This window comes from Panthera onca, chromosome F1, assembly GCF_046562875.1.
Source record: "Panthera onca isolate mPanOnc1 chromosome F1, mPanOnc1 haplotype 2, whole genome shotgun sequence".
NCBI classification, from domain to species: domain Eukaryota; kingdom Metazoa; phylum Chordata; class Mammalia; order Carnivora; family Felidae; genus Panthera; species Panthera onca.
The window spans coordinates 27,468,170-27,495,272 of NC_138355.1; the positions used below are offsets into that span (position 1 = coordinate 27,468,170).

General features: G+C 37.0%; 1 protein-coding gene across 11 annotated transcripts in view; it reads right to left on the reverse strand.

Annotated features, from left to right (window-relative positions):
* SMG7 (SMG7 nonsense mediated mRNA decay factor) overlaps window positions 1–27,103 on the reverse strand; it is a 90,593-nt gene that overhangs the window by 49,740 nt on the left and 13,750 nt on the right. For 8 of the 11 annotated variants that reach the window (XM_060643741.3, XM_060643738.3, XM_060643746.3 and 5 more), the window contains exon 2: window positions 4,670–4,806. The exons of 2 other annotated variants lie outside the window; for them this stretch is intronic. In XM_060643741.3, coding sequence (XP_060499724.3) covers window positions 4,670–4,773 — 104 coding nt within the window. In that variant the 5' untranslated portion in view covers window positions 4,774–4,806. The remainder of the gene's footprint in view (window positions 1–4,669; window positions 4,807–27,103) is intronic. One more of the 11 variants, XM_060643735.3, reaches the window with a different exon arrangement.

The following is a 27,103-nucleotide window of genomic DNA, read 5'->3' on the forward strand; positions in this document are numbered from 1 at the left end:
AATTTCACATAGAAAAGGGTATCTAGGGAAGATGCTGCTCCTAGAGGGGCTTGTCTCAGTAAGGAACAAAAACACTAATTTGCTTTCTCTCTGTGGCACTTTACAGTTTGTCATGAATTTTCAAGCCTCCTGACATTATTCCAATGCTCTACATTACAACATTTATCCTAAAATTCTATTATTTGAAACTGTATCTAGTTTGATTAAGGGCCAGTCCTCTCTGGAAATATCAAAGGATAAGAAGTTCTTCCAGGCAGAGAAAATTACACAGTAAAGATAGCTAAGTCAGTGAAGGTGGGAGACTGGAACATGGAACATAAAATACACAGTAAGAAAATACAGGAGATGACTGGTGAACCAAAGCAGACAGCAGACTGTGAGACTTTACATGACACGTTAAGGAGCTCAGACCTCTGTCTTTTAAACAATAGGACACCAGTGCCAAGTTTTAAGCAGGAGCACACCACTGTCAGAACTTCATTTTTAAAAGATTACACAACATTCATGAAGATGGATTTTAAAAGGGCAAGTCTGGAAGGGAGGAAGTGACCATACAGATGGAACAGAAAAACCTAGACTCAAGAAATACCTGTTAATAAAGTCAGTAGAAGGAAAGACAAAGCTGAGAAAACAGTCCAAATCATTCCCAGATTGTCAGCTTGGACAACTGGATATATGAGAAAGTAAGGGGTATAAGCAGGAACTTAGAGATTAAGTGTCAAGCACAGAGGAGCCATTAAGACTAGGGATATACTGCGGGAGTGACCAGCACACTGATGATAGTTAAACCTATAAGAAAAATGTAATTGCCCAGAATGGCAGAAGGGAGAATCTAGCTCTCAATCTTCATTTTTTAATTTGAGTATAGTTGACACACAAGGTTACATTAGTTTCAGGTTGTACAACGCAGTGATTCAACAACTCTATTTGTTACACTATACTCAGCACAACTGATCTATCACTATACAATGCCATTACAAAACCACTGACCGTATTCCCTATGCTATACCTTTTATTCCTGTGACTCACTCTTTCCCTAACTGGAAGCCTATATCTCCTTCTCCCCTTCACCCATTTATTTTGCCTGGCCCCCCACCCCCTTTTTTTCTGGCAACCAGTTTTTTTTCTGTATTGATAGGTCTGATTCTGCTTTTCGTTCATTTATGTGCTTGTTTTGTTTTTGTGGATTCCACATGTAAGTGAAATCATATGGATCCTCAAAAAATTAAAAATAGAAATACCATATAATCCAATAATGCCTACTGGGTATTTACACAAAGAAAATTAAAACACTAAACTGAAGGGGCGGGCGCCTGGGTGGCTCAGTCGGTTAAGCGGCCGACTTCGGCTCAGGTCATGATCTCACGGTCCGTGAGTTCGAGCCCCGCGTCGGGCTCTGTGCTGACAGCTCAGAGCCTGGAGCCTGCTTCAGATTCTGTGTCTCCATCTCTCTCTGACCCTCCCCTGTTCATGCTATCTCTCCCTGTCTCAAAAATAAATAAATGTTAAAAAAAATTTTTTTTTAAATAAAATAAAATAAAAAAATAAAACACTAAACTGAAAAGATGTATGTATCCTTATGTTTACTGAATCATTATTTACAATAGCCAAGATAAAGGAAGCAACCCAAGTGTCTATCAATAGATGAATGGATAAAGAAGATGTAGCATGTATACACAATGGAGTATCATACAGCCACAAAAAAAGGATGAGATCTTGCCATCTGAGACAACATGGATAGACCTAGAGGTTATTATGCTAAGTGAAGTCAGAGAGAGAATGAGCTACACTCATTTTCAAGGGGCAGATTTACTGTAAGGACTAGAGAGTGGGTTGGATTTGGTGAAATAAAGGTCAATAACAGCCCTGTCAGAGAAGAGACTATGTCAAATTGCAGGGGGCTGAGGAAAAAATAAGAAGTAGTAGTTTAGGTCAGTTCTTAAAATGCTAAGCTGTGAAGAAAAAGGGAAGAGAGCCATGGTAAAGACAAGTTTCTTTTTTATAATAGTAGGGTCTTAAACATGTTTAAAATGAAAAAATGAAGCTAGGAGAATGGAATAGGTTGAAGACTTAAGAAAATGAGAACAAAACTGATAGAGGATAATTCTGGAAGAGATGGAAGGAAATGGTAATGTGAATAGTAAGACAGGAGGCCAGACTGGCTTTGAAAAGGAGGCAGGATGAAACTGGAGGAAGGTAAGGTTAGATAGAAATGTGCCAGAAGAATAAGGGAGTAGTGTGGGATGAGGCGATGTCAAGAGAATTCACAGCTACACACACTGCATCACTTTCAGAGATAAAGTAGGAGATGAGATCAGTGTCTGAACGTAAGTGGGAGATAAACTAAGGAGAATGGTGAATCTTTAGGATAATTACAAAATGAATAGGAAAGGGAGGCTTACCAAAGGCAAAGAAAAGAGTTGAGAAAAAGTGATGAGAGATATATGGATTAGACACAATGAAAAAAATTAATATGAAAACATATACAACTAGTAAACGCAAATTAAAACAGGTAAATATTTTTACTCTAAATAGTCAAAATGACAATAGCCTTAATGATAGCAGGTACTACTTCTAAGCAACTCAGTATAAAGTGGAAGATATGAGGACATATACAGATGATTTCAATACACTATGGTTGAGTACAGGGATAAAGATATATGCCTACAGTTCAACTACAGAAAGAGCCAGTGGGAGTGAGGAAGAAGATAAGTGTTCAGGGCTGTATCTCTAACACCTAAAATAATGCCTGTTATACAGTAGCTGTTCAACTACAGAAAGAGCCAGTGGGAGTGAGGAAGAAGATAAGTGTTCAGGGCCGTATCTCTAACACCTAAAATAATGCCTGTTATACAGTAGCTGTTCACTAAAATTTTGTTAAATTAACGAATGGTAAAATGTGCGTCATACAGGAAACAATTTTATGCAATGAAAAATGATACAGAATAAAAAGGACTTAGATCTGGAGCTTCTTTCCAAGAAACTTCAATTTCATCATCTGTAAAACAGGGAAACAAACTCCCTTTCAGAAATGAGAAGTAAATAAGACAACCAGTAAGTTACATAAAAGAACCTAAGTGAAAACTCTAAAGGGAGGACTGCACTCTGATTATAACACCAATACTTCGGGGCGCCTGGGTGGCTCAGTCAGTTAAGCGTCCAACTTCGGCTCAGGTCATGATCTCGCGCTCCGTGAGTTCGAGCCCCGCGTCGGGCTCTGTGCTGACCGCTCAGAGCCTGGAGCCTGTTTCAGATTCTGTGTCTCCCTCTCTCTCTGACCCTCCCCCGTTCATGCTCTGTCTCTCTCTGTCTCAAAAATAAATAAACGTTTAAAAAAAAAATTTTTTTTTAAAAATAACACCAATACTTCAATGACCAAGTTAGTTTTGCTAATCTGGTTTCTGACATAGGATCCTTTCTGAAGCAGCACACAGGGTTGAAGAAGACAACATTCCAAGATGGGCGTCAAAAATCCTATGTTATCTACTACCATACAATGCTAAATGACAAAAGAAAGAGAAACTTTACATGTCATGAGGACCATATTCTTAGTATGTACAGAAAATGAAACCAGAAGTAGATACATCAAAGCTGCAAAATAATTTGTCATTTTCTTTTTTGCTTCTCTCCAAACATTAGTTTTGATCATATAACTTAAACAAATACATTTTAAATACTGGACCTAATAACACATCAAGCAACCTACAAAATACAGTAATATCATGGTAATTGATTATAGACTCTAAACTCATCCGTTAAGAATTAACAGCCTAATCATAGTACTTTGATCATTTAATATTTGCTAGGTCCTGTTTACATGCTTTCATATATTATTAAATCTTTAATTCACAAAACAAATCTATCAGGTTAAGTAGTAAGATTATCCTCATTTTGCTAATGAGGAAACAAGGACACAGAGTGGTTAAATAACTTGCTGAAAGTGACATAAACAGGAAGTGGCAGAGCTTAGCTTCCACCGCTAGTCTGGTTCCAGCAGGTCTTCTGGAATGGATTGGCTATAGGTGTCACCGTCAGGGTATCAACTTTTAGAGGCAACTATCACTTCTCGTTTAAAAGTCCCATCTCTGAGATCAGATACCTTCACACATTCTGTCACTATAACTGTCATTACAAGCTGCAGTGACAGTTTCTAATTCACCATGTGGTTAGAGAGGTCTTCCCTAGCATGCAATCATTTACCTATTTCTATACACATTGGGAGGCTGGACTGCAGACACAGAGAACTAAAAAGAGCTGATGATCCCCGCACTCAAATGAACTGCTATACATGCAACTCAAAACACAGGAAGTTTCATACTAAAGGAGAATCTAGAAAATGGATCACATGTACCTACACTTATCATAAATATTCAAAGACCTCATACATAAACATAAAAATGTCTTATATTTACGTTAGTAAATGTTTTAAAAGTTTCCTTCAACTACAATATATAAGTGCTCATGACAAAGTAAACATATGCCAAAGTTCTCGTGAAGCCACATAAGTTAAAAAAAAAAAATTAGCACTCCCCACTCCCATCCTGGCCAATATCAAATGCTTCACAAAGTCTCTAACTCTTCTATTAGTGCTCACAGAATATGCATACTTTAACATACATCTCTAAAAGGAATACAAACATGAAGAAATCCCTTGTAATTTTTATCCTACCTAATATTACTTGATTTCAGATGCTCCTCTGATTTCAAGTTTCCGGTCCTCATCTGGGACTTAAATGAAACGTTTTCTCCCACAATGACTATCTGCAAGAACATCCAATTTCTTAAGGTAGAATGGTTTAAGACATTCTAGACAGAGGAGAGGAGGAAAATATGAGTTAACCCACAATAACAGAGAACTCCTTTGAAAAAAAATTATTTTCTCTTTATTTGAAATGATTTAATGTAAAGGCAAATGAAAAATAACAAAGCTTTTATCTTTCTATATTAAGTTTCTTAGAATACACATTTTAAAATTGTTTTGTATATTTCTAACATTTTAGTTTTAGATCTAAATGTTATTTAATTTCCCTCTCTCTCTGAAACCTGAGTGATCTCTATTAGGACAAACAAATACCAGTTACCCAGCAGGGTTTTTGTAGTTCCAAGGTGAGAGTGCCCTGTAGAACACAAGAGCAGATGGTTGGTCCAAACCAGACTGCTTACCAAAGGAAAAACATGTAAAGCAATTAAACCACAATTACAGGTGGTATGAACGTTTAGATTCTAAGATCAGCTAAAAATGGCAGGTTTTTAGATCTTTATTAACTCACTGAACAAAGATTTAGTCATGTTCATGTACTAGATATAGTGTGAATAACTGGGTATACAATGATGAACAAAACAGATATGGTCCCTGCCATGGATTTAAAATTTAATGTGGAGACAGACCCACAAGGAAGGAGGAGGCAATAAAGGGTAGTGGTTAATAGCATGGGTGTGTAACATTGTCTGCATTTAACTGCAGGCTGGGAGTAAGTCAACCCACAGGAAAAACAGCAAAATTCCTTAAGGACGTCAATTTAACTCAAAGATTTGAACAAAGCAATTTAAGTAAATATTACTGGCTACTGATAATTGCTTACATTTACAATTATCGTGTGGCAGATTCTGTGCTCAATGTTCCATAGGCATGATCTCAAAGAATGGGAGTATAATGGAATAGTCAGGTGTCTTGTATTCACAACTGTGTTCAAAGCAAGCTCTGCCACCAACTAGCCGTGTAACCTTAGGAAATTCACTTCTCTATGCCCTAGTTTTGTTAGAAGTAAGGAGATAATAAATGTACCTACCTTACTGAGATGTTTTGAGGATTAAATGAGATAACAGAAATAAAGCAGTTAGGCCTGCTATTTCGTAAGCCCTCAAAAAATATTAGCTATTATGGTCATTATTATTATCATTATAGTTATTATTAGCCCTCCCAACAATCCTAAGATAGAAGTGCCGTTATTCTCATTCTATAAATTAGGAATTTGAAGCTAAGAACTCACAAACTAATCAATTCTAGAATAGAAGACAAAGTTACTAATAATATTTTAACAATAAAACACCAGTCTTAAGAGAAATTTCAAACATGCAGGAAGTCTATGTGGACCTTGTCTCCTTACTTCCAAAGCATGTATTTAATTTCTGATGACTTTAGTGGTACTTTAGTGGAAAACCCTGAGAAAATACCCCATGCTAAAACCCAAGCTCCTTAGCATATCATGTGAGGTCCCAGAGTTCTCCATTTTATACTTTATGACCTAATAAAACTAAAATTACTTTTAGTTCATAGCTATTGTGCTCCTCAGTATCTTTATTCATGCTCTTTCACTCAACCTGGAATGCCCTCCTTCTTCCCTCCTTGTCTGGTTAACCCCTTATTTTTTTTTTTTAATTTTTTAAAATGTTTTTATTTATTTTTCAGAGAGAGAGAGAGAGAGAGAGAGAGAGAGAACGAGAGAGAGAGAACGAGCAGGGGAGGGACACACACACACACACACTCCAAAGCAGGCTCTAGGGTCTGAGTTGTCAGCACAGCCCCACACAGGCTTGAACTCGTGAACCACAATATCATGACCTGAGCCAAAGTCGGATGCTTAACCGACTGAGCCACCCAGTTGTCCCCACTCCTCTCATTTAAGACTCAGCAACTTCTATAGGAGGGCTTTGGCTTGGCCATGCACCCCCAGTACATCTTAATGCCCACTTCTATCTCAGCATTCGTAGCACTGTGACGAAGTATTTCTTCAACTACAGACTGTTCTGTGCAACTCTGTATATCCGGTGCCTAACAATGCCTGCCAAACTAAAGTGTATCAAATAAATTTATGTTAATTTGGGCTAAAATAGTCTCTCGAAAAGGCCAAGACTCTAAAAATTCAAAGTTTCTCAAAACTAACAGTAGTCTCAAAAGTCTCCCAGGAAAAGAGTTTGAAAGATTTTTTTTATCTGATAACCAGGAATAACATACTTCCAAGTTCAGAAAAATCTACCATTTTATATAGTCAATTAGAGAAGTTCATGGTCATTTACTTGGCTGTCTGAAATTCAGACACACACTGGGATCTATAAAGTACATACAATACACTAATATTTCTAATTACAATACTGGGATCTAAAATTTTCCACACACTGGGATCTATAAAGTACATACAATACACTAATATTTCTACAGAAATACAAAATCTGAAACCTCAACAGAACATGGATAAATCCAACAACCCAAATGAGTTAAATTTAGATTAAGCCGTTAACAACTGGAAGACTATTTCCCCTCATCTCAACTTTTACATTAGATGAAGTATGCCAAAACAATGGTTTTCAACTCTACTGGACAATGCGTTTGGAGGGATAAAAAAAAAAAATGCATTCTATGTAACAACTCTGTACCTTCCGGAAATAAAATATAAGATAATATTAAACTATTTATATAATACATTAGAAATGAAAACTAAATGCCTTTTAAGTAAAAAAAAAAAAAAAAGGAAAAAACAATTTTTAATAAAATTAACACCTGAATATGTAAATGAGCAGGTAAGACTATCTTTGAAGTTATTACGAAGTAAATGCTTGCACATACTTTTGATGGTAAGAGAAGGTTAAGAGAATTCCAAACAAAGGCAGAACAATGAAAGCCAAAATATGATTAGACACTAGAATTAAAACAAGTATCAATGTAATAATAGAGTAGATTTGCTGGAAATGGCAATAAGAGAAAAAAATGACATGGGGCAACATAACAAGACAAAATACAAAGGGTGATTTGAAGAAAACAAGTATGTAACTATACCCTTTGACAGGTGACATGGAACAAAAACTAGATTTGAAAAAAAGAGCAAACAGCCTTTATATAATGTAAAACACCATATAAATTAAGGTTAAACAAAAATAAAGTACTACTTCCCAATGTGGAGTAGGGAAATAATATGTGAAATGGACAATGGACAAGTTAACTCAAATAGCTAGCAAAAAGATATGGTCTGATTTAATTAAATAAAAGAATCTATAAATTATTTTTTTTCACTTTTTATGTTTTTTATTTTTATTTATTTTTCAATATATGAAATTTATTGTCAAATTGGTTTCCATACAACAGCCAGTGCTCATCCCAAAAGGTGCCCTCCTCACTACCCATCACCCACCCTCCCCTCCCTCCCACCCCCCATCAGCCCCGTTTGTTCTCAGTTTTTAAGAGACTCTTATGCTTTGGCTCTCTCACACTCTAACCTAATTTTTTTTTTTAAAGAATCTATAAATGATTATAGTACATATAGTATTCTCTACTTCTTGGTGGTCTCTGAAATTAAAAATATAAGATATACAAAAATCAAATCTGATTTTTCTACCAAAAAGCCATTATTTACTTCATATCTCCAGACATCAGTTTCACCTAGTCAGGTTCCTTCTTTATTATTTTCCTATCTGACTGGAGTGGTATATTAAAATCAAATAATTTAACAAATAATAATTTAATAAATTAACAGGCCACAGAGCGCCTATGGATGATTGTTATGTTAATATTAATTAATGGCTCCCAATGAATCACACACCACTTGGCAACTGCACCTTATTAATTCCCTTCACACACTGATCCTGGACTGGCCATGTGACTTACTTTGGCCCATTGTATTTTACCAAATATGATACAAACAGGCTTGATAAACACCTGTGTGTTTGAGCCTGCCCTTTTGCTAACACCACCACTATGTTATGAAGTTAAGGATGACAGACCACTTGGAAAAAAGAAACCCAGTTTTCCTACCTATCACAGCCATCTCAGTTGAGGGTCCAGACATATGAGTGAGGTTGTCTTGGACCATTCAGGTCAGGCTGAGCCACAGCTGACTGAGTCATCCAACTTCATCTAGATGGTCTGAGACATGGGAAACCTTTAGAGACTTTGAGCAAAGAGGTGAAATGATCTAATCTAGATTTTAACAGGTTCCACCTGGCTGCTATATTGAGAATTAACTGATTTGAAGTAGTTGGCAGTAGTGAAGATGGTTGTGATCAGACTCTGACCAGCAACAGCATTTGCTGAATGAAAAACACAAGAGAAAGAATTAAAAGAAATAATTCATGGTTTTCAGCCTAAGTAGCTTGAATTATGGATCTGCCATTTGCTAACAAGAGGAAGATGATACAAGTAGGTATAGGAGGAAAGAAGAGTCCATTTTGGGACAACAGTGCCTCCCACATGGTATTATATAGATAAGCTCTTGCTATTGTTTTTGATAACAATGGTAACTCTGAGATGATTATTACACATCCAAGACAATGAACTGGTAGGTAGGTAGAGTCTGGGGTTTAAAGAAAAGGTTTGGACTACAGATATTCATTTGGGAGTCACCAGCATATAGGCATACTTCCATTTTATTGTGTTTTGCTTTACTGTACTTCACAGGTACTGTGTTTTTTACAAATAGAAGGTTTGTGACAACCCAGCATCAACCAAGTCTACTGACACCATTTTTCCAACAGCATTTGCTCCCTTTGTGTCTCTGTGTCACATTTTGGTAATTCTCACAATATTTCAAAACTTTTTCAATATTATTATACTTCTTATGATGATCTGTGATTAGTGATCTTAGATGTTATTATTGTAATTGTTTTGGGGCACCACAAACCATACCCATATAAGACAATGAACTTAATAAATGTTGTGTTCTGATGGCTTCATCAACTGGCCATTCCCCCATTTCTCTCTCTCTCTCTTTTGGCTTTCCTATTCTCTGAGACACAATACTGAAACTAGGCCAATTAATAACCCTACAATGTCATCTAAGTGTTCAAATGAAAAGGAAGAGTTGCACATCTCTCACTTTAAATCAAAAGCTAAAAATGATTAAGCTGAGTGAGGATGGCATGCTGAAAGCCAAGACAGGCCAAAAGCTTGTACACACACACACACACACACACACACACACACACACACACACAGTTCTTGAAGGAAATTACAAGTGCTACTCCATTTGTAACACACAAATGATAAAGCAGAAGAGCCTTATTGTTGACGTGAGAAAGTCTGAGTGGTCTAAATATATCAAACCAGCCACAACCTTCCCTTAGGCCAAAGCCTAATCCAGAGCGAGGCCCTAACTCTCTTCAATTCTGTGCAGGCTGAGAGGTGAGGAAGCTGCAGAAGCAAAGTTGAAAACTCAGCAGAGTTTGGTTCATGAGGTTTAAGGAAAGAAGCCATCTCCATAACATAAAAGTGCAAGGTGAAGCAGCAGGTGCTGATACAGAAGCTGCAGCAAGTTATCCAGAAGATCTAGCTAAGATAACTCATGAAGATGACTACACTAAGGAAGACTTTCTATGTAGACAAAAGAGCCTTATATTGGAAAAAGATGCCATCTAGGACTTTCATAGCTAGAGAGGAGAAGTCAATGTCAGGTTTCAAAACTTCAGAAGACAGGCTGACTCTCTTGTTAGGGGCTAATGCAGCTGGTGCCTTGAAGTTGAAACCAATGCTCACTGACCATTCCAAAAATCCTAGGGCCCTTAAGAACTATGCCAAATCTACTCTGCCTGTGTGCTCTATAAATGGAACAACAAAGCCTGGATGACAGCATATCTGTTTATAACATGATTTACTGAATATTGAATTAAGTTTATTCATTTTTTTTTTTGAGAGAATGAATGAATGAATGAATGAATGAATATTTCAAGCGGGCTCCACAATGTCAGCACAGTGCCCAACACGGGGCTTGGTCTCACGAACCATGAGATCATGACGTAAGCCAAAAGTAAGGGTCAGACATTTAACCGACTGAGCCACCCCGGCATCCCTACTGAATATTTTAAACCCACTGTTGAGACCTATTGCTCAGAAAGAAGCCACTCAGAAAGAAAGATTCCTTTCAAAATATTACTGCTCACTGGCAACACACCTGGTCACTGAAGAACTCTGGTGGAGATGGACAACAAGATTAATGTTACTTTCATGCCTACTAACACAACATCTGTTCTGTAGCCCATGGATCAAAAAGTAATTTGGATTTAGGACTTTTTACTTGAAAAATGTATTTCATAAAACTATAGCTACCATTGATGGACTCCTCTGACGATCTGGGCAAAGTCAACTGAAAACCTTTTGGAAAAGATTCCCCATCCTAGATGCCATTAAGAGCATTCAAGAGTCACATGAGGAGGTCAAAATATCAACGTTAATAGGAGTCTGGAAGAAGCTGATTACAACCCTCATAGATGACTTTGAGGGGTTCAAGACTTTAGTTGAATAAATAACTGCAGATGTGGTGGAAAGAGCTAGAACACGAGATTTAAAAGTGGAGCCTGAAAATGGGACTGAATTGCTGCAAATCTCATGACAAAACTTGAATGGATGAGGAGCTGATTCTTATGGATGAGTGAAGAAAGTGATTTCTTGAGATGGAATCTACTCCTGGTGAAGATGCTGGGGAAACTGCTGAAATGACAACAAGGGATTTAGAATATTATACAAACATAGTTGCTAAAGCAGCAGCAAGGTTTGAAAGGACAGACTCCAATTTTGAAAGAAGTTCTACTGTGGGTAAAATGCCATCAAACAGCATCACATGATACAGAGAAATCATTTGTGAAAGGAAGGCTTAATCAACGTGGCAAATTTCATTGTCTTATTTTAAAAAACTGCCAACCCCAACCTTCAGCAACCACCACCGTGTCAGCCAGCAGCCGCCAATATCAAGGCAAGATACTCTACAAGATATTCTACCAGCAAAAAAATTACAACTCACTTGAAGTTCAGATGATGGTTAGCATTTTTCAGCAAAAGTGTGTACATTGGTTTTTTAGACAAAATGCTATTGTACACTTAATAAACTATAGTATAGTGTATATATAACTTTTATATGCCTGGGAAACCAAAAAAATTCATTTGACTTACTTTACTGCAATATTCAATCTACTGTGGTGGTCTGGAACTGAACCTACAATATCTCCAAGGTATGATATTGTATGAGAAGGGAACAGAACAGTAAATAGACTGAGAACTAATAGCCAGAGAGTTAGGAGGAAAATTTGTTTTAGATTTTATTTCTAAGTAATCTCTATACCCCATGTGGAGCTCAAACTTACAACCCTAACATCAAGAGGTGCATGCTCTACTGAGTCAGCCAGGTGCCCCAGGAGGAAAATTTGTTGAACATGGTGTCCTAGAAGCCAAATGAAGAAAGAGCTTCAAGAAGGGGCACAGAATCAATAAGTGTTGTTGATGCATCAAGTACAACGAGGCCTGAGAGCTGACTATTGGACTTAGCAATGTGGAAGCCACTGAGGGTCTTGTTAAGAATGATTTTGGTGCAGAAGTAGAGGCATAAGCCTATGGTTTGACTTCAATAGAAAATAGGAAAGGAACTGAGACTAAAACTGAGTTTAGACATCTTTATAAAGGGAAGACAGGCAGAACTGGAGGGAGACATGAGGGTCAAAAGAGTTCTGAAGATGGGATACATAACCGGTTTTTAATGGGACAGAATGGGATAAACAACATGGGAAGGACTCAAGGGAGAAAATAAAAGGATGAAAACAGTTTCATAAATGTCATAGGGGTCTGTTTAAATACTGCACATGTTTAAAAGGGAAAAAAAAAGTCCTTGAATAAAAAAAGAATAAAACATAAAGTGAATATATAAAGAAGGAAAGTCAACTAATAATTATTGAGGACCTACAAATTGGCAAGTAAATCACATAAACCATTCCCACTTTTTCATAGCAACCTAAAATAACTACTATTTTTCCAATGTATAAATAAGGCTCAGAGTTAGGAAACTTGCCCAAGATCACAAAGATAAGTATGTGCTATGACTAGGATTCAAATCCAGGTATATCAGAATTCCAGAGCCTAAACTTCTTCTATTCGTTATTCCATGATTCATGACAGATTTCAATTTTCAACAATTCACAAATTCAAAGCTAAATTGTGAATACTTTATTGTTTATGATTTATTCTGAGTTTCCCTTTTTAACAACATAATTCCCATCCATATCTTTTTTCCCTTAAACCTAAAAGACTTATCCAGGAAATGTTCCCGGTTTTATCCTCTAGTATAGTTTCTATTCCAGGAGGTCTCTCTAGATGTTCTGTCCACTCTCTCTTTTTCATCATAGAAAAATAAAAACCTCAATTTTTAGAGAATTCTGATCAGTAAGACAACTTCCAGATAACACAGGTTTACTATATTTTCTTGCATGAATTATACACGAGAAATGAATGCACACAGACTTCAGTGGCAACCGGAGAATGTTCCTGGGAGTGAGCCTAAGTCATCACTGCTAACAATATTCCTTATGCTTAGGGCCAAAGTTACTCATAGAACAAGTTTCTGAATATATGATTGAAAAAGAAGGGGAGGGGACAACTTCATGGACAAATCTTCGGTCCATACAATTTAGATAATATCAAACATAAAGTAAGATCAAACAAATTTTATTATACTCTCCTATCCTGCTCTTCTAAAATATAAAAATCAAGGATATGTCCTGGCCTCTCTATTATTCCTACATTACTCAAAATCTAGTTCTTAAGTTCTTTGCTAAACAAGTTGCTAAATGTACAGTAACATTTACAACTTGATAATATATATATATATATATATATTTTTTTTTTTTTTAACGTTTATTTATTTTTGAGACAGAGAGAGACAGAGCATGAACGGGGGAGGGTCAGAGAGAGAGAGAGGGAGACACAGAATCTGAAACAGCCTCCGGGCTCTGAGCTGTCAGCACAGAGCCTGACGCGGGGCTTCAACTCACGGACCGTGAGATCATGACCTGAGCCGAAGTCGGCCGCCCAACCGACTGAGCCACCCAGGCGCCCCTACAACTTGATAATATATTAACAAAATCAGTTCACTGGACAACAGACCCCAAGAAATTAAGAGTTTATATCAAATCTGGCTCATATAAATTATATAAAAAATATTTGAAGAAATGACAGAATATTTTTCAAATTTGATTGAAGTTATAAACCCACAGATCTAAGAAGCTCAACAAACCTTAAGCATTTAAACACAAAAGAAGACCATACAAAAGCACTGTAATCAAATGGCTGAAATTCAATGATAAAGAGAAAATTTTCAGAGCAGGCAGAGAAAAAAATACATCATTTAAGGAGGAATAAGGATAAGAATAATGCCCAAATTCTTATCAGAAAAAAATGTAAGCCAGAAGATAATAGAATAACATCTTCAAAATATTGGGGAGGGGGGGTGGAGAAGGCCTGTCAAACCTGTAACTATCTATCTAGCACAAATATCCTTTGAAACTAAAGGTGAAATGATGTCATTTTCACAAACACAAAAGCCGAGGAAACTTGATGTCGGCAAATCAATTCTGTAAGGAATATTAAAAAGGAAGTTCTTGAAGCTGGAAAAAAAAGACAAAGGTAATACACAGAAAACTGGAACTACACAAAGAGATGAGGAATGCCAGAAAAGAAAAAAATTTAAGTAAATACAAAATAAATTTTTTCTCCTTGTTTTTAAATTTCCTTAAAGGTTGACTAACCTTTAAACAAAAATAACATGTGGTCTAGGGTTTAAAACAAATAAAGGGGAAAAAAAGGAGGGGGATGGCACTTAGCTGGTTCAGAACATGCAACTCTTGATCTTGGGGTCATGAGTTTGAGTCCCACATCGGGTGTAGAGATTACTAAAAAAGTAAACTTCACAACAAAATAAAACACAGAAAGTGTTTGACATTAACAGTATAAACAAAAGGAAAGGAAAATGAAATTATACTGCTTAAAATTTTACATTAAATATAAAGTAGTACAATATAAAAAAGCATAACGTAAATCCCAATGCAACACAAAAGGGGGAGGATACCTAATAAACCAACAAAAGAGATAAAATAGAAACAGAAATAAAGAAAAATAGATAAATCTACATTTGGAGCTTTCAAAACTTCTCTCAGTAACTGATAGAACAAATAGGCAGAAAACTAGTAAAATGAAACCAATACTATCAACTAAACAGATCTAATTGGCATTTATGAAACATTCTACCCAACAGAAGAATACATGTTCTTTCAAGTGCACATGGAACATTCACCAAGATGGACCATATGCGAACCCCAAAATAAGTCTTCAAAAATTAGAATCACATAACTGTAAGTCAATATAGAAAGAGAGCTGGAAAAATCCTCAAGTTTGGAAATTAAATAATACATTTAAAAAAAAATTTTTAATGTTTATTTACTTTTGAGAGACACAGAGACAGAGTACCAGTCGGGGGAGAGCAGAGAGACACACACAGAATTAGAAGCAGGCTCCAGACTCCGAGCTGTTAGCACAGAGCCCTATGCGGGGCTCAAACTCATGAACCGTGAGATCATGACCTGAGCTGAAGTTGGACACTCAACCGACTGAGCCACCCAGGCACCCCAATATTACGTTTCTTAATAATCATGGGGCAAAGAAGAAATCACAAAGGAAATTGGAAAATATTTAAAACTGAACGAAAATGGAAACACATGATGTATAGGATGGAATGAAGGCAGTGCTCAGAAAGCTTTTTATGGCTTTAGATGCTTACATTAAAATAAAAAAAAGGTCTAAAAGCATTAATCTAAGGTCTATCTTAAACTGTAAAAGAGTATATTCAACCAAAATTAAGTAGAAGAAAATAATGAAAAGTAAAAACAAAAACAGAAAACAAGTAAAAGCTAACTTTAAAAAGATCAATATAATTCTCCCCAAACTTATCTACAGTTACAAACAATTCCAGTCAAAACCCTAGCAGGCCGTTTTGGTAGAAACTGACAGACTGGCTTTAAAATTTATCTGGAAATGAAGAATCTAGAATAACCCAAACAATGTATTCAAAAAGAATAAAGTTGGGAGAACTTACACCACCCAATTTCAAAATTTACTTTAGAGCTGTGATAATATAAACAGTATAGTAATGGTATAAGAAGAGATACATAAATCAATGGAACAGAGTACAGAAACAAACTCATGTACTCATGTATGTAGGTACATGCATATGAATGTATCTGTGTGGATAAACAAACGATTTTTAACAAAAGTGTCAAGGCAATGAAATGGGGGGAAAATGATGTTTTCAATGATAGTGCTGGAATAACTGGGTAAAAATTTAAAAACTGGAAAAAATTAACCTTAAAAAATACATCACAAGATACACAAAAATAACTCAAAATCATAGACCTAAGTCTATAAATTTCTAGGAGAAAATCTTCACTGCCCCAGAGCAAAAAAAGAGTTCAATAAAGGCAAGATTCAATAAACAAAAAGTAAACTGATAAATTAAATTCATTAAAATTTAAAATTTCTGTTCCTCAAAATCATTAAGTGAAAAGGCAAGCCAGACTCGGGTGTGTGAGTGTGTGTGTGTGTGTGTGTGTGTGTGTGTGTGTGTGTGAGTGTGTGTGTGTATGTGTGTACAAAGGATTTACATTCAAGAAATATAAAGAGAACTCAATAATAAAGCAATCCAATTTTTAAAATGGGCTAATGATCTAGACGCTATACAAGGAGATACATAAATGGCCCGTAAGCACAGGAAAAGCAGCTCAACATCTTCAGTCATCTGGGAAATGTGTATCTACAATAAAGTACCAATTCGTACTCAGTGGAATGATAAAAACCAAAGGACTACCAAAACCAAGTGTTGTAGTTGAGGATGTGGAAGAACTCGAACTCGTCTACAGTACTAGTGGACGTATAAAACGTTAACTGCATTGGGAAAAAGTTTGGTAATTTCTTGGAAAGTTACATGTGTCCTCACTATATGACACAATGATTCCACTCCTAGGTATTTACCAAAAGAAATGAAAAATGTCCACAAAAAGACTTTCACAAAATGTTTCTAGAAGCTTTAGTCACAGTAGCAAAAAAACCAAAAAACCCAAAGGTTCATCAAAAGGTGAAGGGATAAAAAACTGTAGTATAACCACACAATGGAATATTACTCAGCAGCAACCAGAACACAACTAGTGATGCATGCAACAAAGTGGACTGATTTAAAAAATATTATGTCAAGCAAAAGATTTCAGACACAAATAGTACATACTGTATTATTCCACTTATTAAGTCCTAGAACAAGCAAAATTAATTTATAGTGATACAAATCAGAACAAGGATTGCCTGAGGCACAGAGGGACAAAAAGGGTAAGGACAGACTGCAAAGGAGTCTGAGAGAATTTTGGGGGGATTTGGAAATGTTCTATATCTTGATTAGAGCAGTGGTTAGAGGATATATGCTCATAAAACTTCATTAACTGTACACTTAAAATGAGTGCATTTTATTTCGATTACCTCCAGTAATGTGATTTAAAACAGCATACACCTTATGATCATAATCTGATTAAAATACATTACCTACACATTACATAAAATGCACACTCTATATTCATAAAAATGACTAAATAGCGTGAACAGTATTGGTGGCAATTTAATATTACAAACTTTCTCACAAGTTAACAGTAAGCGCCCCAATTAAGAGATTTTCTAAGTCCTCATACTTCCTTGAATAGTACTCAATACTATAGTGCATCTGCATTTTTTCAAACTTCAGCCTACATCAGAATCTCTGAATGCTTTTGAAAATAATACCTAAACTTAAGCCCCACAGTTTCTGATTCAGCAGGTCTGAGATGGGACACAGAATTTGTATTTCTAATAAGTTCCCTGGTGATGCTGATGCTGTTGGTCTGAGGACGACACTTTGAGAACTACTGCATTAGAACAACCCCTTGTCATTTCTTGCTTCTTTTTTCTGCTTCCACCTATATAGAGTGGCAAAGTCATTAAGAATGAAACACCTAATCATCAGGGAAATGCAAATCAAAAGCATGAGATATCACCTCACACTGTCAGAATGGCTAAACTCAAAAACACAAGGAACAGTAAGTATTGATGAGTATGTGGAGAAAAAGGAACTCTCATGCACTGTTGGTGGGAATGTAAACTGGTGCAGCTGCTAGAAGACAGTATGGATGTTCCTCAAAAAATTAAAAATAGGGGCGCCTGGGTGGCGCAGTCGGCTAAGCGTCCGACTTCAGCCAGGTCACGATCTCGCGGTCCGTGAGTTTGAGCCCCGCGTCAGGCTCTGGGCTGATGGCTCAGAGCCTGGAGCCTGTTTCCGATTCTGTGTCTCCCTCTCTCTCTGCCCCTCCCCCGTTCATGCTCTGTCTCTCTCTGTGCCAAAAATAAATAAAAAACGTTGAAAAAAAATTTAAAAAAAAAAAAAAAAATTAAAAATAGAATTACCATAAAATATTTACCCAAAAAATATTTAAACACTAAATCAAAAAGATATATACACCCCTATGTTTACTGAAGCTTTATTTACAATAGGCAAACTATGGAAACAGCCCAAGTAGCCATGATAGATGAATGGAGAAGGAAGATGTAACATATATATTACGTATACATACAAACTATATGATGGAATACTCAGCCATAAAAAAGAATGAAACATGGATGGATCTAGAGAATATACTGCTAAATGAAATACGTCAGTCAGAGAAAAACAAGTATCAAGTGATTCCATTCTTATGTGGAATTTAAGAAAAACAAAAGGTGGTGTGATGTTACAGTTCATGGGTTGAAGTCCAGCATCAGGCTCTGCACTGATAGTGCAGAACCTGCTTGGGATTCTCTTTCCATCTCTCTCTGCCCCTACGCTGTTTGCAGGCGCTTGCTCTCTCTCTCTCAAAATAAATAACAAGAAGGAGGAGGAGGAGGAGAAACAAAACAAATGAAAAAATGAGACAAACCAAAGGAAAAAAAAGGGAGGCGCCTGGGTGGCTCAGTTGATTAACAGTCCAACTCTTGATCTCAACTCAGGTCTTTTTTTTTTTCTAAGGTTTATTTATTTATTTTGGGAAAGAGAGGGAGGGGGAGGGAGAGAAAGAGGTGGGGGAGGGAGAGAAAGAGGTGGGGGAGGGACAGAAAAAGGGAGAGAGAATCCCAAGCAAGCTCCAAGCCATTGGCACAGAGCCCAACGCAGGGCTCAAACCCACAAACCATGATGAGATCATGACCAGAGCTGAGATCAAGAGCCAGATGCTTAACCAACTGAGACACCCAGGCGCCCCTCACAGGTCAGGTCTTCATCTCATGGTCATTCAAGACCTGCGTTGGGCTCTGCCCTGGGTGTGAACCCTACTTAAAAGAGAGAGAGAGAAGGAGAGAGACCAAAAAACAGACTCTTATCTATAGAGAACAAATTGATGGTTACCAGAGGGGAGGTGGGTGGAAGGATGGGGAAGAAAAAAAAAAAAAAAAAAAAAATGGAACTTGACCCTGTTACCATCTGGGACCTCTTCCCTAAGGATCTCACCCTGATACCCATACAGCTCTATCATTCCTTCCCAGCTTGTGGATTCAAGTGTCACCTTATTGAAGACAACTACAAAATCAATTATTTCCAACTCAGCTCATGGTATGTCTACATTCCAATTGCCTATTTGGCATCTCTGTATGGATATTCATTAAATACTCCCTCCCTTCAACACCCATACTTCTATTACCTATTTCCATGAAAAGTGCTACCATTTCGCCACAACCAACTTCAATATCATCAATGACCTTCCCTCTCCCCCTTCATATGTAATCAGTTACTAATGCCCCATTGGTTACAACCATGTATTCTCTCCTAAGTATTTCTCAGTATCCTGATTCAAACTTTCATTATCTCCTACATGAATTTTGGCAGTTTCCTCAAATGGTTTCCATGACTTTACTTGCATAGAGTTCCCAAATATATGATACTAAACAATTTCAAACACATCAATTTCCAGACTGAAAACACTAAATCAATTTCCATTTAACCACAAAGCTCAAACTAAGTACACCGCCAGTCAGTATGCCCCTATTTAGATTCTGACCTTGTCTCTTACCCCTTCATGAACTATGCTCCCGATGCTTCTGACTCTTCTTGTGTGTGTTTGTTTATTTATTTTAGTAATAAACACTGTATTTTCTCTACCTGGAATATCCTTCTTCAGTTCCTAACAAAAGTCTTCCTATTTTCGGGAGATGATATACCCTTCATAAAACGTTCTAAGACATTTTTGTGAAGTCAACCCTCTGATTTGTACCTCTTAATCATGCATACTACATCCTAACTTGTTATTTCTTCAATTAATCTCTGAAAGTGTTACTCATACTATAACCCCAAAACTGCCTGGAAGAGTGCTTTATTATCTAGTCTTCCCTGAATAAATATGTTGAATGAATGTAGTTAACTAAGATATTATTTGTGTACTTTTATTTTTTTTAATTAATATTATTTTTGAGAGAGCTCAAGTGGGGCAGAGTGCTTAAGTTGCATTGAGAGGGGGACAGAGGATCGGGAGCAGGCTTCACGCTGACAGCAGAGAGCTCAGTGCAGGGCTTGAACTCACGAACCACAAGATCATGGCCTGAGCAGAGGCTGGATGTCCAACCGAATGAGCCACCCAGGTGCCCCTATTTGTGTATTTTTAAAGTACATATTAAGTAAAAACCTCAAGGTTACAAACATGATTTCACACATGAAATTTTTTAACAGTAAAAATCCTTTGATGGAAGCTCCTTATGGTCTATACTACTACTGGCCAATAGAAGGAAATATAATGTGAGTCACATATTTACCATATGTAACCTATTTCTTTTTACTTAAAAAAATAAGTAAAAAGAAAAAGAAGAAAATAATGTATTTTGTTTACCTAACATACCCAAAACATTAGCATTTCAACATGTAGTCAATATAAAAATTATTAAAGATTTCAAATTCTTTTCATGCTAAGTTGTCAAAATGTTGTCGATATTTTACAATTAAAGCATCTGTCAACTAAGTAGCTAATTCTTTATCAGAAATATTTGATCAGTATTTAAATTCATAAAATTTATTGTTGAAAGGTAGATTTACATACTCAAATTGTTCTGACAACTCAATCAAGTATAAATTCTTAAAACTTAAATTAATTAAATAAACTTAATTACAATATAGTTCCTCAGTCACACCAGCCACATTTCAAATGCTCAATAACCATAGGTGGCCAGTAGTTACTATACTGGGCCATGCAGGTACAAACCACTCATGAAAGGATCAATTATTTTAGCAATATGAAAGAGAAATTACAAAAGACTTTTAACTCCTGAAACTATTAAGATTTTAGCTAGGAAAAAAATCCTCCAGATGGACCACTTTGCTTACTCATAGAAGCAGCTGTAGAACAGAATTCGTACTATTAATTTCTTAATATTTCAGACCTACTTAGACACTGTTCTAGGACCTGGGATATAGCAATGAAGTACATAAGGTTCCTGCTATCAAGGAATTTATGGATTAGGGATTGTGGGAGGAGACAAAAAGCAAACCCGTGTATCATCTAGCGGCATTACATCCTGAAACTGACTGGGGATCAATCTCAGGAAGACTCCCTGGGAAAAGCTAGATCCATTCCTAGGAGTGTGAGGCCCCTTTTCCACATTGTTCCATTTGCCCTCCCTTGCCCAGCCCAAGTTGAGAAATTCAACAAGAACCAGAGAATAAGGCCCAGACCAGGGCAGAACAGCTAGCCTTTTTAGTATCCTACTCAGCACCTGAGGCACTTTAAATTGCATTGAGTAGAATTAAGTAATACAAGCCCCTTCTAATTCTGCTGCTTGACCTTTTGGTCTCTCTGGGCTTCAATTTCCTATATGAAACTATAGAGTTTCTAACTATAGTTAGAGTTAATTATGCGTATTTTGCAAAGTTTGCTTTATCAGTGAACATATAATACATGTGAATGAATGGATGCTATGAACTCAGATAAAGCAATATATGAAAAGGAAAACCCTATCAGGGGTATTTTAAAAAAGAGCTTATTAAACATTTCATTTTTCCTGACTGACTCTCAAAACAATAAACATGCAACACCACCGGGATAGACGTGGGCTGTCTAATTCAGTAGCCACTAACTACATGAACATTTGACATGTGGTTACTATGACTCATTTAAATAAAATTAATTTAAACAGCTACATTTTCCTAGTAGCTACCATTCTGGACAGCACAGGCATTTATCAATACATTATTGATTAACCTACTGGAGTGAAAGAGGAAAACCTCAAAACCTGCCTACCTTCCTCCATGTCACCATTCAAAAGGCAAAGGTATATCTGACAGCAATTTCTGATAAGCAGGTGAGAGAATGAAATGGAAATGAAAATCCCAGTATGAGTGGTCCAGCATGTCAGGCATGGGTCAGGGACAGAAGTTATGGAGACAAAGTCCTGCACAGGAGTGTCTTCACAGGCTGAATTTAAGGTTGTATACTCCAGGCTATACAACAACTGTGGCCTCTCCAAAATGCCCATATCCTAATCCCCACAACCTGTGAATATGTTCCCTTACATTATTGTACAAGGGACTTATGTAAGTCAGAGGTGATTAAGGGTTTTGAGAAGAGATTATTCTGGATTAACTGGTTACGTCCAGTATAATCACAAGGATTCTTACAAGTAAAAGAAGCAGCAGGAGGGTCAGAAGTGATGCGATAAAGGAAGCAAAGGGTACAGTGATAGGATTACTGGTTTTGAAGATGGAAGGGGGCCATGAGCCAAAGAATGTGAGCAGCCTCAAAACCTAGAAAAGGCAAGGAAATGGATTTTCCTCTATAACCTCCAGAAGGAAAGACACCTAGATTTTAGCCTAGTGGAGCCCATTTCAAACTTCTGATCTCTAGAACTGTAAGATAATAATTTGTGTTGTTTTAAATCACCAAGCTCGTGGTAACGTGTCACAGCAGCTGTTGAACCTACGTCTCTAACTCTTTCATGCTTAAATGAGCCAGGTTGTTTCTCTTGCTCACATAACTGATATATTCCCCTAAGTCTCCCATCTTTAAACCTATATAATCTATTAGCATTTCTTAAAAAGACAATGACAAAGTTTTTGCTTCTTTTCATTGTCTAAGTATGCTTAGTTTTGTTTATATCACAATGGAGAATGATACTAATGATTCAGACTTGAGCATCTCTTGAAAACAAATATCAGCCATTCTGAGAAATTAATACATTTCAAAATGTTTGCAGTATGAGCTCACACACTACTGGTCAACATTTACTGATTGTCAGTATTGCTCTAAGTTGTACCAAGATAATCGAGAAAGGCCTCCCTTCCAAGGCTAACATGGAACAAAACAGTGAACAGACACAAAGTGATGTAACCAATGAAAGAGTACCGAGAATAAAGAGAAACATCTGCTCATTCACCTGACAAAATCTAAGATGATTCAAAGAAAGACTTTCTGGAAGAAGGAACTTTTCAAGGACAATGTGAAGTCACATGAAAAAAGTTAAGCCTGTGAGATAAGTAGAGGAAGGTTGTCCCTTTTCTAGAGTTAAAAACACAGTCTTACTCTTTCAGTCTCAGCTGACTACGTGTTTAAGCAGGAAAATGGTAAATTCAAAGATGTCAGGCCACATATGTAAGCTTTAGTAATTTGTTACTTTTAAAAAGTCACACTGAATTTTCCTTTTGAAGCAACTTATTATTTAAGATTTGAATTTCATACATGTAAAATCATGTTCCTTAGTGTCAGAAGCTGACACCTGAACACTTCTGTGTAATAAATCAACCAAGACAATAAGGAAAAGGAAATCCCAATCTTCTGTACTTACGTTACAACACTGGCAAGTCATTGGGGTGCCTGGGTGGCTCAGCTGGTTGAGCGTCCGACTTTGGCTCAGGTCATGATCTCACGGTTCGTGAGTTTGAGCCCCATGTTGGGCTCTGTGCTGACAGCTTGGAGCTTGGAGCCTGCTTTGGATTCTGTGCCTCCTTCTCTCTGCCCCCACCCTGCTCACACTCTGTCTCTCTCAAAAAAGTGAATAAACGTTAAAAAACAAAAACACTGGAAAGTCATTCTGCACTTGTCCTATTAGCCCAGGTGGGTCAGGAGTGTTTTTACCCACAGTCTCTGGTTCTCAATATTCCCAAAGGTCCTGGGAAATACACTGCATTTAAGTAAACACTGAAGGCAGAGACTGTAAGAAGAACAGCTATGAGAAAACAGCAGGCCAACTAGTCAGTAAGAGTTCAAAGCAGTCTAAATTCATCTATTACAAATATAAAAGGTCTCCCCGTTCTGCTTCCCTTCTGGCAGAACTACCCTGCCCTCTCCCTTATTACTCTACAAAAAATAAATGCACTAGGAAGGTTGAGATTGAGAAGTCTGTTCATATTGTATATACTACATATACAATATACTTGTGCATATTAAATGTTTTATACAAATGCAGTAAAACCTTGGATTACGAGTAGCGTGTTCTGTGTTTTGCAAGACGAGCAACCATTTCTAATAAATTTTAACTTGATAAACGATAAACGAGCTATGTCTTGCAATACAAGTAGTACGTGATGCCAAATGTCACATGATCACAATGAGCCAATGGTTCCTCTCTCTCTCTCTCTCTCTCTCTTGTTCGCTCACTGTGGGATTGTGGGTGATCGTCTCTCATGTTCAGATGCTTAGTCTCAGGCTGTGGTGTTTGGCAGAAATCAGTGATTTCTCAGAACGTTGGAAGATGCCCACCACTGGCACGAGCGTATTTTTTGTCATTTTGAAGCGCCTCTGGACAGTCCTTTGCTCTTCCAGACAAGAATAAGCTTAGGAATGCTTTGCTTCTTCCCAGGTCAGGCTGCCTGCAGATAGAGACCCTTTCCTCTGCTGCCTTATTGCCAGTTACATTCAATACAGTAAATGACAAGAGTTTATTAATACTGCACTGTAGTCAACATCCATGAGCGTATACAATGCCCCCCCCCGCAGAAAAAGGGGGGTAACCCCCCCGTTGAAAAGAAGGGGGGTAAGAAGATATTACGAGGGAAGGAGCAAATCATCAAGAAGTATGAATGAGGTATACGAGTGGCCAAAATTACAAGATTTTATAAGAAGTCTACGTCTGCATCTCGTCTGCAGAAGAGAAGAAGCAAAAGGCAGAGGAATCCCTCACTTCAAATGAGATTGGGGAGATGTGTAAAATATGGGAAACAGTGCAAAATTTTGTAGAAAAGCACCACCTGAATAAGGCTGTAGCAGTGTGAGTGATGAATCTGTTTAACAACAATGCAATGTCACATTTCTGCAAAATCCTCAAAAGGAGGCAAAAGTTTCACTGGATAGGTTCCTTGTTAAAGTTGCATGAAAAGAAAAAGATTACACTGAGCCAACAAATAGTAGCAATTCCGTTAGTGATAGTGAAAGTCATTACACAATGACCCTCCTCTCTCTTGTCTCCCTCACACCAGCCATGAAGGTTTTCAAAGGTTAAGTCCAGGTTAATTTATTTTTCTTTATATTTTGTATTTTCTTTATTATCTTGTATTATATTACAGTATTGTAATGATTTTTTATATGAATATTTTTGGGCTGTGGAACAAATCATCTCAGTTTCTATTATTTCTTATGAGGAAATTAGCTTTGATATAAAAGTGCTCTGGATTACAAGCATGTTTCCAGAATAAATTATGCTTGCAAACCAAGGTTTTACCGTATATTACCTAATAATAAATATATAAATAAAACAAAAATAAAATAAAAACAAAATCCTACAATCCTAAGCAAGTAACAACATAAAACTATAGAGGTATAGTCCATACGATGCATGGTTAAAGCACTGATTCCGGAGCCTGACTCCTGGCTCAGCTACTTTATACATGACCTTGGGCTAACTATTCTGCTTCTCTGCTCTTCTATAAAATGAAGTCAGTAGTATACCTCTCACAGGGTACTGTGAGGGTCCAGGTAATACACAATGTTTAGAATAGTGTCTGGCACAAAATAAAATTGTTGGCTTAGTCTTATTAATCATGTCAAATGCACAAACCAGCGGCCTTTCTCCGTAAGTTACCACACCTCATGGCTACTCTACGCAAGCTTCCATGTCAGAACTGAAAAAAGCGAAAAAGTTATGTTAGCACTGCCAAGTTACAGGTGACTGAAAGCTCATCGAGGACCCATGTGGCAGAGGGTCGAGAGCATAAATATTAAGAAGCCATTCAAACAATAAACAGATCAAATGATTCCTAAAAACATTCTTAACAAAATAATAACATACCAAAACAATTTAAAATAAAGGATATTAACTCAAGACTCCCTATCAAAGTTTCACAAAGATTTATATTAAAGGGTATACTTGTATGGCCACAAAAATCAGAACATCTCCCAAATACAACACAAAACCAAGTAAATCCTCACACAAAAGAAAGCAATTCCCTGTTAGCATTAAAAATGAGAGAAAATTACTCGTGGTTTTGAGTGCTGTCATCACTTGTAGCTTCATACCAGTTGCCACAAATAGTGGAAAGACTATCATTTCACATGTGAAGAAACAGTGGAGGTAACGACTAGAAGAGCAGAAAACTTGAAAGGTATTTTATTAGTTTGGTATCACACCGTCTCCCTTTCAAGCACACTTTACAGGGCTCGGCCCGGCTGCAATTCCTAGCTTCTAAACTGTTCTCTCATTTTCATCTTACCTCACTTGGGAAAGTGGGGATGTAAACTAATTAACATAAAAGAAAGAAATTACGTCCACATCTGGGTCTAAACCCAAAGAAAAGTAACTCCCCTCTTATCAAAAAAAGCACCTATTTTTTTTTTTAAGTTTTTATTTATTTTTGACAGAGAGACTCAGCATGAGTGGGGAAGGGGCAGAGAGAGGAAGACACAGAATCTGAAGCAGGCTCCAGGATCTGAGCTGTCAGCAGAGCCCGATGCAGGGCTCGAACTCACAGACCGCAAGATTATGACCTAAGCCGAAATCGGACACTTAACCAACAGAGCCACCCTGGCGCCCCTCACAGTGCTACTTTTAAAAGGAAAGTAACGCATCAATAAAGTAAATCCCATGAGATAACCATTTTCCATATAAAGAACCCAGTGTAACCCAATATTTCTAAATTTATTTTGCCTTGGAAATATTGAGAATCCTAATACCTATGAAGTTCCCAGAGAATTCATGTTCAGTGGAATACACTCTGGAAACAATAGAGGATTGGACAGATTTGCCCTTGTGTAATACAAATAAATACATCAAAGAGTCTGTTTAAAAAAAAAAAAAGTGAGATGCATGAGACCTTCAGTACTGGTGAGGATGTACTATGTATTACGAGTT